This window comes from Euphorbia lathyris, chromosome 10, assembly GCF_963576675.1.
Source record: "Euphorbia lathyris chromosome 10, ddEupLath1.1, whole genome shotgun sequence".
NCBI classification, from domain to species: Eukaryota; Viridiplantae; Streptophyta; class Magnoliopsida; order Malpighiales; family Euphorbiaceae; genus Euphorbia; species Euphorbia lathyris.
In genome coordinates, this window is record NC_088919.1 from 62,704,695 (window position 1) to 62,718,694 (window position 14,000).

Below are 14,000 nucleotides of genomic sequence, written 5' to 3' on the forward strand. Positions count from 1 at the left end.
ATGGCTTGTGCACACTTGTTGATGAAAGCATCAGGGTTCATACTACTTTCGACGTGCGCTGCAGGAGCAGTTGAATTTGTGCGGCCAGCACTAGATGGTGTTTCAATCCCTGAAGAGGGATTCTGATCTCCAGTCGTCATAGTTTCTTAATGTGAACGAAAAATCCTTTGTTTGATTAAGGACTCCACCTTCACCGCACCAATTGATAACAGGTGGGGAAATTCCGATCAACGTCCGTCCCTGTGGGGGGGCGTCGTTGGGTTCGACGGGGGGAAGCTCCGATGCCAAAGTCAGTAAGGTGAATCAAGGAAACAAACTGAATTGACAAAGGTTGTGAGAATGTGTACCTTGATAGCCTAGGGAATCAGGCTATATATACCTAAGAAGTCGTAACCTTCAGGCAACTAGAAAGCCTCCATTAATGCTCCATTAATGGCGGTTACAAGTTATCTTTAACCTGGCGGTTAGCTAATTGATAACTCATTAATGATCTTTATGGCCGAGTCGGCGACCAGCCGTTACAGTGGCGAATCGGGTGAATGAAGAGATTCGCCTCATAGGTCCGCCAACGGATCTCTTCAAGCAGATCCGTGGAGATCCGCCTGCCGGCTCCCCTTCGGGGATCAATACGCGGCGTTCTTGAGGTGAATATCCCTTTTAGTCCTTGGAATAATATCACGATGTTATCACATTAGATGGCCATTTTTTAGAACGTCTACAACCATTCCTGGAGCTTTTCATTCCGGTCGTGGACCAGGTAGTTGAGATCATGCATATAGTCTTATGCTCTGGTATAGATTTATGCAATGTCGGGAAAACTTGGTGAACATTTGGTTAATGTTGCGGATCGACCCCGTAAAGAGTTACATGTATGTCGTTGCTTCCTTCAAAGTCATGGGGAATATCTTGCATATGGCAACACTTTTTGTTGTATGCACCGTGTGATGTCCCATTCTGTTATATTCCTTGAGTGAATGATATTTGAAGCCACTAGACATCGAATCCTCCAAGATGCAAACACAGAGGAGAGAATTGGTGTTTGTAACCTCTAGAATCAAGCATCGATCAACATCCCTTATAACACTTTTAAATCTCTGGTTCACCATTTTTCTGATTAGAGTCTACATGTCCTCCTTGCCAATTATCAATTTAATAATGTCTACATACCCGTTTACAATTATAATTCTATAATAAGCGAAATGGTATTATAACATTTAGTTTGCAGCTATAAAACTATTATAATCCTTAAGTTAGAGGCATCTTTTGTGCGAGGCCTCCATGTCAAGAGTTAATTGTAAATGATTTTTGCTATAGAAGATCAATTAACCTAAAGCATTGATTAAGTCGTTCAATCCATTGCATGATGAATTCAACTGAATTTGTTGCATTAGAAATTTATATATGTTTTCGGTATCTAATCTCGATGAATTAACATCAATTAATAATTTTATATGTATATTGAATAATCTACGGATTATTTCCAACACACAACTTCATCCATACATAATTTCAAGATCAATTACATAAAATTAACATTACATGTATATTACACTTCATAACTATGACTGTTTTTATTACTTATATGATATTCCCAACTCCATTATACGTATTCCTTAACCGTTCTACCATTCAGAGCCTGAATAGGCCTGCAATTATGCCTGAAACGACTTGTCAATGGAGATCTTATAGCTAACACCTGCTTCTTGCTTACACTTCTCAACTGCCATTGTAGAAATTGTAATTAGAATATTAATATTAATAGAATATAAGATATGAAAAAAATACTACAATCGTTAGCAATTAAGATCAATTTTTTTTTATCCCTAATGGCATAAATGATATAATTAAAGGCCTAACATTAGTAAAATTAATTCAATTTCAAATATCATTGATGAAACCCCCTCAATCATAAATCTTATTATTCCTTCGTATATATGTCATGTTATTACTTATCAGTAACAAATCAAAGACACATGTGATGTTGTGTGAATCTCATCTGGTCCATATTTTTTATCACTTGTTTATACGTGTTGGACAAAGAAAACTATTTGAAAAGCTAAATAGGTCTTCAAGTTTAAAGACATTCTATCTCTAAACATGTTCTGCAATTGTAAAAGACGCAAAACTCTTGCTTTATGAATCAAATGATATCAACTAGTGTAGAACACGTAAACAAAATATTTGAGTTTTTTTTACTGATGGCTAGATTGGCCAAGTTTATCAACATTTGACCCTTAATTATACCATTTATGACGTTAGAGATAAGTATAACAACAAAAATAATTTTATACCTTATCCCAATATTAACGGGTAAATTGCATTTATGGTCCTTGAAATTTGAGGTGAGTTAAAAAAAGTTACTGAATTTTTTTTTTTCAAAATAGACCCCAAACTTTAGTTACCATTAGTATAATTTAACCAATTAGTAGAAAATGTAACATCTGTGTCTAAATTTTTATTTTTCGAAATAGATAATGTGAATAAGTAAAAGACGTTCGGGAATAAAACGTAGGTAGTCCAAATACATTTTTATCTATTAGAAAATCGGTTCGCCATTTAGACTTGATAACACTCGTTATCTTGTCTTCCGTTCACACCCGATGCCGTTTTGGGTCGGGTGTGACAGAAAATTTCTATAATAGGTTAGGACCAGTACTGGTTCCGTCCACTTAGATGAAACCACGTAAACCCAGTTGCTAATGTGGCTGAGTGGAGGAATTAGTATCAGTCCCGTATACTCAGATGATGCTATATCAACTCAACTACTGACGTGGCTGAGTGGAGAGACCCGTACTGATCTCAGTGCTCAGTAGAACTTCGCCCAATTAGTAATTGATTTATGAAAACTAATTGAATGAATTAATACATAAAATAAAAATAGGGGTACCTTAGAAAGGAGGGTCCAGATGACAGGCTCAGTACATGGAGGAGTAGTGAGAGAACCCATATATCTATAGTAATTTCCACTTATGTTTCCCAAGAATTTTGTATTCAACATCCCCAAAGAAACTTGTGGTGATCCTCCACCTTTTCTTACCATTGTATGCATCTTTGCCAATTTTGGATTAAGCTGCAAATTTAAATTATTGGATTAGGTTGTCTAATTCAATGTTAATCTAATTTAATTTATGAAAAAGGACTTTAAATGAAGAAGAAAAAAAAGTGTTCTCTAATTTCTTTCTACTTTATTTAAAGAGTAAATAATTTATTAGTCCCCTAGTTTTTACCTAACACACTGTTTAGTCCCCGTATTTTGAAAAACACATTTTAAGGTCCCTATCTTTTACCAATATTAACTCTGTGGTCCTTTTATCTATTTTTTTAGATTTTTAACCGAACATATCTTAGCTTTTAGGACAACCACGGTACAATACAAGTTGATCATGTTACTCTATTATTTTATATATGTCTATTTATGCTAAAATATAATGGTTACAGGTCTAAAAAAACTAGACAAAAGGACCAAAGTCTTAATATTGATAAAAGCTAGGGACCTTATAATGTGTTTTTCAAAATAGGGGGACTAAACAGTGTGTTAGGTAAAAACTAGGGGACTAATAAATTATTTACCCTTATTTAAATGGGTTAGACTTAAATATTTATATTTGATATTTGGGTACAAGTTATGTTACTTTGTTTTTTTACAAAGTAATTATTACTTTGTTTTTGTTTACCATTGAATGATGAGACAGAAGATTAATCCAATAGTCATCATCCAATGGTGGAAAAAAAAAACAAAGTAATGATTACTTTATTAACCATAATATCTATCTTGATATTTGATCAGGTCTGGCCAAACCCATACATAAAATGGATTGGGCTTGAAGTTCATTTTAAAAATTCAAACTCTATTCGTACCCGATATGAATATAGTGTGGATTTGATTGAGATTGGACAAAGTAATTATATGTCAAACCTGATTAGACTCGGTTCAGCCTATAAAAATATAAATTTTAATTCATTATTTTTATTATTTTTATTAAAGTTTGTTTGAATAATTAAAAATCATTTAAGTTAAAAATTTCAAATTTGAAGATGCAAAAATATCCTAACGTTTACAGCCATGAGCAACTTTACCCCTAACATCTAAAATGGTGCAATTTTACCCCTAACATTGGCAGTCAAGAGCAATTTTACCCATAACGTTGACAAGTTGAATCAATTTCAGACATTATTGTAAAACACATGTATTTTGTTCCTTATTTTGCACTAATTGCATATCAGTTCGTTTTAAAAAAAGATTTCATATTTATGATTTAATAATAAAATAAATATATAATAAAATTGGAGGTTAATATTTATTAATTCGGTGAAATATTTTGATTTTTTTTGTCCAACTCGTAAAATAGATAATGTTTTTTTTATTTTTTTCACGTCTAATCATATGTTTATGATCTATCACTAATGAGTGATAAAATGACTCAAATGTGAAGTGTAAATGATAAGATTCATTTCGGGATGACAGTTTTATGAATTATTTCTAAAATTGATCCAACTTGATAACGTTAGAAGTAAAATTGTACAATTTTAAATATCCGGAGTAAAATTATTCCTAACGGTAAACGTTAGGTGCATCTTATTTTTTTAATTGAAAATGTATTTATCTAAAACAAACCAATCCAATTGTATTTTCTAGAAAAAGAAAAAAGTGGATAAGAAAACATAGGGATTTTAAAAAGAGAATGATACCGAGGCAATAAATGGATCAGGTGCGCCATATTTGTAGAGGATTGAAACAACAGCGCGACTGTGATCTGCTGCTTCGTGGACTATGTGAAGTTCCAGTGGATACCTACACATCAATTTCAATTTAATTTAGTTTCCAACTTAAAGAAAAAAAAAAAAAAAAAAAGTAAATTACACCCATTGCCATTGAAATTTACCCACTTTAATATTATCATCGTTTAACTTCAATTATTAACAGTATGACCACTAAACTTTACACATTTTTAACATTAGTGACCACTTAACTTTAACCAACTCCTCAAAATGACCGTTAATGACATCAAAATACAAATATTCAAGAATTAAAGTTGTTCAGAACGACATTTACCATTAAACCACATATTTTATTTTCTAAAATCACCTTTGTTGGAGCTATCTCTCGGTAAAAATCTACTCTCTCTCCTAACCAAACACCTAAATGACCTCAAAACGAAAATTTTCAAGAATTAAAGTTCCTTAGAATAGCATTAACTCTTCGAATTTTTTATTTTGAAGCCGTCTACAGTCGTTTTGAGGCGTTGAGTGGCCACCGATATTAAAAATTGTATAAGTTCAATCGTCATACTGTTAAGAATTTAAGTTCGGCAGCCAAAATGTTAAAATGAGTAAAGTTCAGTGGTCATGAGTGTAATTTACCTCTAAAAAAAATTCATAAAGTCATTTTTAAGAAAAATACTAAATGAATATGTTTATCGTTCTTGTACAGAAAATAGTTTCAACCACTATCCAGTATTGCTTTTATCACGATTTATAATATTGAAGAGACAGATTCAAGTCTCTCTGATCTATTTTTCGATTGTAACTTTTTGATTACTTGGATCGAAAATATAATATTTTTTCTATGAATGGAATAATTACATTTCTTCTAAATAATATTAAATTACATGATTAAGATAAATGTAAAAACAATCCGGTTAATAATAACTTACTGGATTCCGTTAATACGATGCTCGGAAGGAGAATGCCAATGCATTAACTTCATGATGTAAATTTTACCATCTATTTTTACCTCTGCATGTTCACTGTTATATTTTACCTGCATATTAAATTCAAATTATAATTAAAAAAATCACTATTTGACATATTTTATGTTCAGAAACTCTACTAAATATGCTTATATACAAAATTAACATAATCAGAAATTAAATATGATTATAAAATAATTAGGAATCTTGTTTTATTTCTAGAATTGTTGCTATTAAGAACTCATGTGAATCCATATATATAAAGTTATTGAACTAGACAAGAATCATGCCAACTTGCTATTGCTGTTTAACATTATATGAGATCATTATTATTTTATTCATTTTTCATCAAATATTATGAGTTTTGTTATTTATCGCCCCCAAATTACTTATTATCGCCCCTATTGGACAATTTTACCCTTAGCATAATTTTTTTTTTCAAAATTGGGAATTTTTTTTTTGAGAGAAAATTCAAATTTTGGCCTAAACGGATACGGCATACCGCTCGACCCATGGCGGGACATGGGTCGGGCGGTATGCCGCATCCGTTTAGGCCAAATTTTGAAATATGCAAAATCGTAAAATTTTTAGTGACGAAAAATACTAAATCATTCAATTTTTTGTGATGAAAAATGAAAAATCATCATGAAAAATATGTACTATTATTTTCATGAGCTCTTTGATAAAAAGATGTAAATCTTAATGTTTCCGACTCGTAATCATCCATTTTCGGGGTTCGGATTGTCACACATCAATTATTTTCATAATTTCAATTATTGTTGTTCGGGTTTATGATTTTGGAGAAAGAATTTTCAGTTTTTGATCAAAATTATGAGAAGGGCAAAAAAGTCCAAAAAGAGCGGTGATAAGTAATTTGGGGACGGTATTTAGCAGTTCACAATATTAAAGGGAAAGATAAGAATAAATTCAAAAAACAAAAAAAAACCTATAGTTACATGAATTGTCAAAACATTTTTTTTATAATTAAGAGATGATTGAGATTTCTCGTTTTGCTAAAAATGATAATCTTTTAGTTTAACACTTTAAAAGTAACGGTTAACAACCTTAAAATAAAATTTTCCAAAAATTAATGAGGTCATTCATGTGTTATTTGGTAATTAGAAATAAAATGAATGTTTAAAGAGAGTAAGCGGCCAAAATGATGATTTTGGAAAATAAAGAGGGTAAAGTTAAAAAAAATATGCTTTCACTTTTTGTCAAACTGGTACTTGACATTTTTTTTGTGGCACGGAGATTGAGATTTTCGTTTGTGACTAGAAGATGACTGAGTTTTTTTTTCGCTTTACTAAAAACAAAGACCTTAAAATTAAAAATTCAAAGATTTGCTGATATTCTAACCAACTTTAATTCTTCAATTTTTTAATTTTGAGATCATTTAGGTGTTATTTGGTGAGTAAAGAAAAAATATATATTTTAAATAGAGAAAGCTATGAAAATGATGGTTTTGGAAAATAAAAAAATTTCTTCCGTAATAAATATGAAACTAACAATTTTAATTATTGTAATTTTCAATTTTGAGATCGTTAACCGTCATTTTTTATAATGTCAAACTAAACAGTCTTCGCTTTTAGTAAAACAAAAACCTCAGTCCCGTTTGGACGAAAAAAAAAAATTCAAGTACCAGTTCCACACAAAAAGTGAAAGCACAAAAGTTATTTTGAACTTTACCCAAATAAAAACGTGGTCTCTCGTAGTAAATGCAATACTAACCAAATTTTAATTCTAAAAAAAATCATTTTGAAATAGTTAATAGTCATTTTTGGAGTATCAAACTAAAGATTCTCGTTTTTAACAACACGATGAACCTCAGTCTTCTCTTTGGTCTTAAAAAAAAGAAAACCCGTCATGGTTTCACAATTCGTGTAACCACATGAGTTTTTTCCAATTTGTATGCATTGTGTTCTTAATAACAGTAAAAGGTTAAAAAAATGTGAAAAATAAATGAAAGAGATGAAAAAGTTACCCCAATGTTGTAGCCATTGTCAACAAGATAAGCAAAAGCAGGTCTGTAAATAGTGAAAATGGGATGGTTAGATTTGGCTGGAAGTGTTTGGTTAGTCATAATATTTATAGGAGATTGAAATTTTCCATGTGAGCATGTTTTGTATGTTCTTCCCCATTCATCTGGCCCTTCTTTTCCTCCACCATAGCTGAAATTAAATGGAGGAGTTGCAGAGATAGCATCAACTATCAATGGAAGAAGAAGAAGAATCAAGAAGAAGGGGGAGAAGAAAAAGGGAGGTTTAGAAGCCATATTTGGGAGATGAATTTGACTTCTTGTTAGTGTTTTGAATAAGTTTTGAGTACTATATATATATATATATATATATATATATATATATATATATATATATATATATAGTAAAGTAGAAGGTTATGTTATTCTTTCTTTTGGGAAGAAGACAATTATTTACTAGATGAAGAAAGAATGTAATCACCGGTCTGGAGTGGGTCAAGCTAAGATAGAAAGCCTGAACAAGAAGCGGTTCTAAAGGATGATGACGAGGTAGGATAAACTGAATCCCACGTTGGAAATAGAGAGAAGTGACTGAGGCTTATTAGTAAGGTGGGAATCTTGGGATTTTCTTATTAGAGAGTAGTGATAGGTGAACTTGTGTTAGGGCCTGATTTTCTTTAAGCTCGTTAAGCCCGTAATTCTCAGGATCAGGTATGATTATGGTAACAACTGGATCCTGACTGGGTCTAGTAAGACATCTCGAATCAATGTTCCTAATACGCAGTCGTACTGCTTTATTTCACTGAGGAGACGCCACGTGTTCTCTTTCTCCGAAAGTTTGTTCGGGTCACTTAAGTGCCACGTGTATATTTATCCGATATCACTAGTTATATGTTTTTCTTTCACCATTCTCTTATAGTCAGCGTTACGAGTTCTGGATCAGATCGGGAACCGGTCAGGTCTTCAATTTGAGTCATGTTGGATTTGTTAATTTTCAACAATTCGGGATCTGAAGTGACCCCAATTTTTTTTAATAAAATAAAAACCAGTAATTTAGAAAACTTTAGACTTAAATTGTGCTATTTTCATAATTTACTAACTTTTTTCTTTCTATTTTAAATAATAAAAAGTTTAATTTTAAAATACTAATACGTTGATTCTAAAATATATCCAATTTACTAAATTTAATAATTAGATAATAACTATAATAAAAATTTAAAAAATCTATTTTTTTATAATTCGATATAAGATTTAAAGAGAAAATTATTTATATTTAAATTAAGTTTGTATTTTAGTAAATTTTCTAGTTTAAATTTATACAAAATATATTAATATTTGAACGTGTATATGTTAAATTAAAAATTAATGGATAAATATTAAAAATATGGTATTTAATATTATATACTAATAGATGATACATGAGTAATTATAATAGTATATTATAATAGTATAGGACGAGAATAGTTGTTACCGTCTTTGATTCATACTCAAAAGTGAGGATAATTTTCTTCCCCATCTCTGACTCTCTGGAAATAAGTATGAAAATTTCTCGACCCTAATGAAACGGGATCTAATAAATATAAATATTATTCTCCCTATTAACAAATCTAAATAGAGGTAGTTTATATTTTCAGTAAACAAACTAATAAGACCAATAATAATTCACAAAAAAAAAAGAAAATTTGTAGATTGACCTCAAAATTGGATGAAATAATAGTGACTAAAAAAGAAAGGTGTGAGCCAAAATAAAAGGCAGATATCTCTTTCTCATGACCACAAAAACCATCCCCTAATATTCATTCTATTTAGTGGAGAATGAGAATGGACCCACCTTGTATTAGATCATCCAATCCAAAACATCCACCTTTCCACACATCTATGTATTGGGTAAATTACACACACAGCCACTAAACTTTGTCAATTTTCACAGTATGGCCGTTAAACTTCAAAACGTAATATAAAAGTCACTAAACTTTACACTAAATTATATTGATGGCCACTTGACCCACTTTGTTCCACTTTGTTGACTTTTGACTCCCTCTTCAACATGTTAACTTTTTTTTTTTTTTAATATCAGACAATGTAAGAGAGATAGAGGGATAACTAAGACACGTTGACACGAAAAAACCGAGACAACCTTCACTTCAGGCAGAGAATATAGATAGGTGGGCAAGCGCTGATTTCATTCAAGCTATGCAGGTAAAGATACAAAAAGGACTTTATCATCAATAGCCACTTTTGTTAGACCCGAGTGAGAAACTAGAGAAAGAGACTCCTTTACCCCGTAGTTTCTGTATAATTTAATGTGAAAGTGCAAAACATCAAGCAAATCACCTAAAAAAGAAAGATCTACTACCCGAGAAGCTGATCGAGCTAGGGCCCTGCCTTTCCGCTTCAATTCAAGAAATGTCCTTGGTAACGACCTTTTACAAAATTGCTCCCCAAAATCTTCTTTTGGGTCACAGTGGTGGATGAGAATCGGTCTTGGGCTACCTTTGTTGAGAAGAGAGTCAAAGTTTAAAAAGGTAGGCCAATAGTAATAGTGATCACGGATGTAATTTAGTATAAGTTCAGTAATTTTCATATTACGTTAATTTTTATATTACATTTTGTAGTTCACTAGCTAAACCGTGAAAATAGATAAAATTTAGTGGCCATAGGTGTAATTTACCCTCTAGATATTTACTTTCCATTCAATTTGATATTTAAAATTAAAATCAATCCAAAATAATAAATAATATGTGTGATAAATGTTATAAACTTAATATACTTTTATTTAGAAGCTTTAATGTTATATCTTGTATTATTTTAGGTATATTTTACTTTCTTTTCGCCATTTTTCATATTAGGACCTTGAAGACCACATTTGAGTTAAAATATTATTGAAATTGAGCTTTTATTTCGGGTTAAATGTATTGTTGGTCACTGAACTTTCATGACTGTCTTAAAGTGGTCACTCAATTTCAATATATCTCAATAAAATCATCCAGTTTTGAATTTTGTCTCAAGTAAATCACTCCAGCAACTTAAGGACCAAAAAGATACAAGAAAAGTGACGTAACTGCCACATCAGCAGTAGTCAATTTTCACCATTGATTAAAACAATATGTAACTGCCACTTAGATGATACATGGCTATCACCTAACTGACCGAAACGACACGTGTCAGCTAGGTGGCAACCACATATTTCGGTCAGAGGTGAAAGTTGACTATTACTCATGTGGAAGTTACATCACTTTTCTATTGTCCTTTTGCTCTTGAAGTTGTTGACGTGACTTAATTGAGACAAAATTCAAAGCTGGATGTTTTTATTGAGACAAATTGAAATTAAGTGAGTATTTTGAGACAACCATGAAAGTTCAATAACCAACAATGCATTTAACCCCTTTTATTTCTACTTTCGACCTTGCTCTAGAGGTTAGTCCACGATTGGTATTGCACAAATTCTCACTGGGCTCGGATCGGAAACGCAAAATTAGGACATTTAGGTCAAAATCTATATTTTAAAAAGCATAAAAGAGTTAGATAAATGAGAGATATAATAACATGCAAATGTTCTTCGTAGCGCATGCAATTAAGGCTTGAGACGAATAGCCCGAATAAGATGTTGATGGATCTAGATCATAGGCTGGATAAGGAAATCTTATATTATACGTCTTGAAAATCATGTTTAGGTATGGATTTTTAGACTCGTTATTCCTATTTTATAGCTTTCTATTCTAACAAGGGCATTAGTTCTTAAAAATATAATATGGTAAGTGAAGTTATATGTTAATTAGAACCAAGACAATGTGAATACTTTCTCTGGAGTCCTCACCAAGATAGTCATCTAGTTGAGTAAGGTGAATGATCCTCCATGATACCTGTCAATTTTATGCCTAGAGTAGCGGTTTGTAACCCGTTCCAAACCCTGACTTGTGATAGCATTGCACGAATCAATTTGAATCCAAAAAACTAATTCCTTGAGACACTTGGAAGATTATCAAATGACATGAGTGGAAAGCACATCCCATTATATATTCACGTCTAAAATTATAAAGAAATAATGGATGCATGTAGAGCTAACGAAGCGCTGATGTGCCATATCTTTTCAATGGCTCTGATTAGATTAGCCTCATATTGGTTTGAGAGTTTAGAGGCAGGATTGGTACATAGTTGGAGCAATTGAAGAATGAGTTTTGCATCAAGTTACATACACGATAATATAAGAAGTGGTAAAATTTTGTCTCTAGTGTTGACAATGACAGAATCAACATTTGATTGCTTGAAGTGCAAAAGGTAAATCTAACTCATATGAGCTGGGCTTTTTTCGCTATCTTGACCAAAACGATATCATTTTAACGTGAACTAAGACACAAAAAAGAAAAAGATGCACAACTCTTTATATGATGAGATGCAATCAACACCACATATATAGAAATAGAGGGTAGATATGGCCTTGAGAGCATCTTTAGTGGTCCGTTTTAAGGACCATTCTGTAATTTTACCTTCTGAGAAAACACTCTCCAACCATTAAAAGGGTTGTTTTGGACATTGTCCAATTATGGAGACTCTCCATCTCCGGAGAGTGTTTTACTCTCAAAAGCCACAAATGATTCACTCTACATCATGGGAAGGAGAAAGTATTTGCCTGATGTGACAGCATGAAGTTGGTAACTGAAATTCAATAGTTAGTTTTTGTTAGTGTATGGAAGAGTAAATTCCTTTCTTTTTGGTTGATTTCTGGACCCACTATATTGAATAAAATAAGATTTTATTTTTTGGATAGAAATTATTGTTAAAAGAAAAATGTTTTTTTTTAATTATGTGATGTTGATGGTTGGAGGGTTAATAACTCTCCAACCATTAAAGATGCTCTAATCACCCTAATAAGAAATAGTTCCTGACGAGGGTGCATCGACACTCTCATACCATCTTTATTCGTTTCTAGGTTCAAGTAAGAGTGTTGTTTTATCAATTTTGTTATCTGGATATGGATCCTAAATTTCTTCATGCACGGTTATCAATGCCAAAAATCACATCAAAGTTAGAAAACTTACCAGAAGCAGAAGATGAATTCGCAGCTTCCGCCTTGACAGGGCGGTGCTCTGACCAATTGAACTGGGGTATCTAAAGCTTTATGGACTCCATTTTGTTGGCTTTTTTTTAAGGACGGACTCGCTAGTGTCCCAGTTTTTTCCTTTCCATTCATTTGGATCTCTTCCATTTCGTCGATTTTGTCCGGATCCTACAATAAAAAAACAATTTCCAATTTTCCCTTTAATGATTTTTTAGGAGTCCGCGGGACTCGAACAAATGGGAGATAGGCAAATGCGCCAAATTTTTTATTTTCCATAAATCAATCGTAAAAATTTGATTCCCGGGGCTCTGACCGCGTGTCTGTTGAAGAATGAGCCGGCGAGACCTTTCTCGTTATCTTGATGTTGAAGGAAAAAGTTGACCAAGAAGTCGATGGGAATGGTAAGACCTTCAGGAGCACTAGCTCTCGGTGCGACTTCATAAAAAGCAATCAAAGATAAGATCGAAGGGTGGTTCAATTCGATCTTATCTAATGTGGAATTAGGATACATGTGTAGGCTAAGTAAATCAATGGATAGTTTCAGTCCCTAACGGTTTTCTTATTGATGATAGTGAAAAAACTATATTGAAATACTATAAATACTATAAAATACTATAAAATACTATAAATATAGTAACAGTGCAAATAGAAAAAAGCTACAACTACAGGTACGGATTGGAAAGGATTCAACCATTACTTTAATCACTTAGACTCAAACACTAAAAGGAGGACACCTTCCAACCTCGTTATTGAAAGACGCCATTCTTACTAAGCAGGCCTGCGGAAAAATAGCTCGACGCCATTTGTTGTTCAAAATTAATGGTTTCATTTTTGTTCCTTTTCGAAGGGCAGAGTCGAAGTATAGTGTCGAACAAGTAGGTGTTGTTAGTCCCTTGTAAGGTTGCAAATATAGTTCCAAGGGGGGGTTAGGAACTATTTTACCTTTTTTTAAGATAAGTTGGGCAGATTTCTTTTCTTCAAGAAAAGTTTATCTAACAGCGGCGCTTACCACTCAGCAAGACACTGGCTTAGTCAACTAGTGACTAGGACAGCTTCGTTGCTTAGGTCAGGAAATAGCACTTAGAGTCTATTCCTGAACCTTCTCGTTGGTAGCGCACAACTCAGCTTGACCTCTTTTACTTGGTCAGTTTTAGTTTGTTTTAAGCAAGCAATATGAATAAGGAGTTAAGGTTTAGAAATACTTCACTCAGCAGATTTATCCAGGTTCGACTTCTTCTAAGCCTACGTCCTGTCCCCGGAACACCTCCGAGAT

The 14,000-nt window shown here is 32.5% G+C and overlaps 1 protein-coding gene across 1 annotated transcript; it reads right to left on the reverse strand.

The window, feature by feature from the left end:
• Window positions 1-1,500: 1,500 nt before the first annotated feature.
• LOC136208422 (alpha carbonic anhydrase 1, chloroplastic-like) lies at window positions 1,501-8,007 on the reverse strand. Its single transcript, XM_065999283.1, has 5 exons — window positions 7,675-8,007; window positions 5,655-5,761; window positions 4,690-4,792; window positions 2,888-3,070; window positions 1,501-1,720 (listed from the first exon to the last, which is right to left on the reverse strand). The coding sequence occupies exons 1-5, from the start codon at window positions 7,963-7,965 to the stop codon at window positions 1,601-1,603; spliced, it is 804 nt and encodes a 267-aa protein (XP_065855355.1). The 5' UTR covers window positions 7,966-8,007; the 3' UTR covers window positions 1,501-1,600.
• Window positions 8,008-14,000: the final 5,993 nt, after the last annotated feature.

Coding starts and splice junctions, on each gene's coding strand:
- LOC136208422 (XM_065999283.1), bottom strand. CDS start 7,965: ATGGCTTCTAAACCTCCCTTTTTCTTCTCCCCCTTCTTCTTGATTCTT. Junction 4,793..5,654: donor CATCGTATTAACGGAATCCA/GTAAGTTATTAT, acceptor ATTGATGTGTAG/GTATCCACTGGAACTTCACA. Junction 1,721..2,887: donor TCTGGACCCTCCTTTCTAAG/GTACCCCTATTT, acceptor CTACAATGGCAG/TTGAGAAGTGTAAGCAAGAA.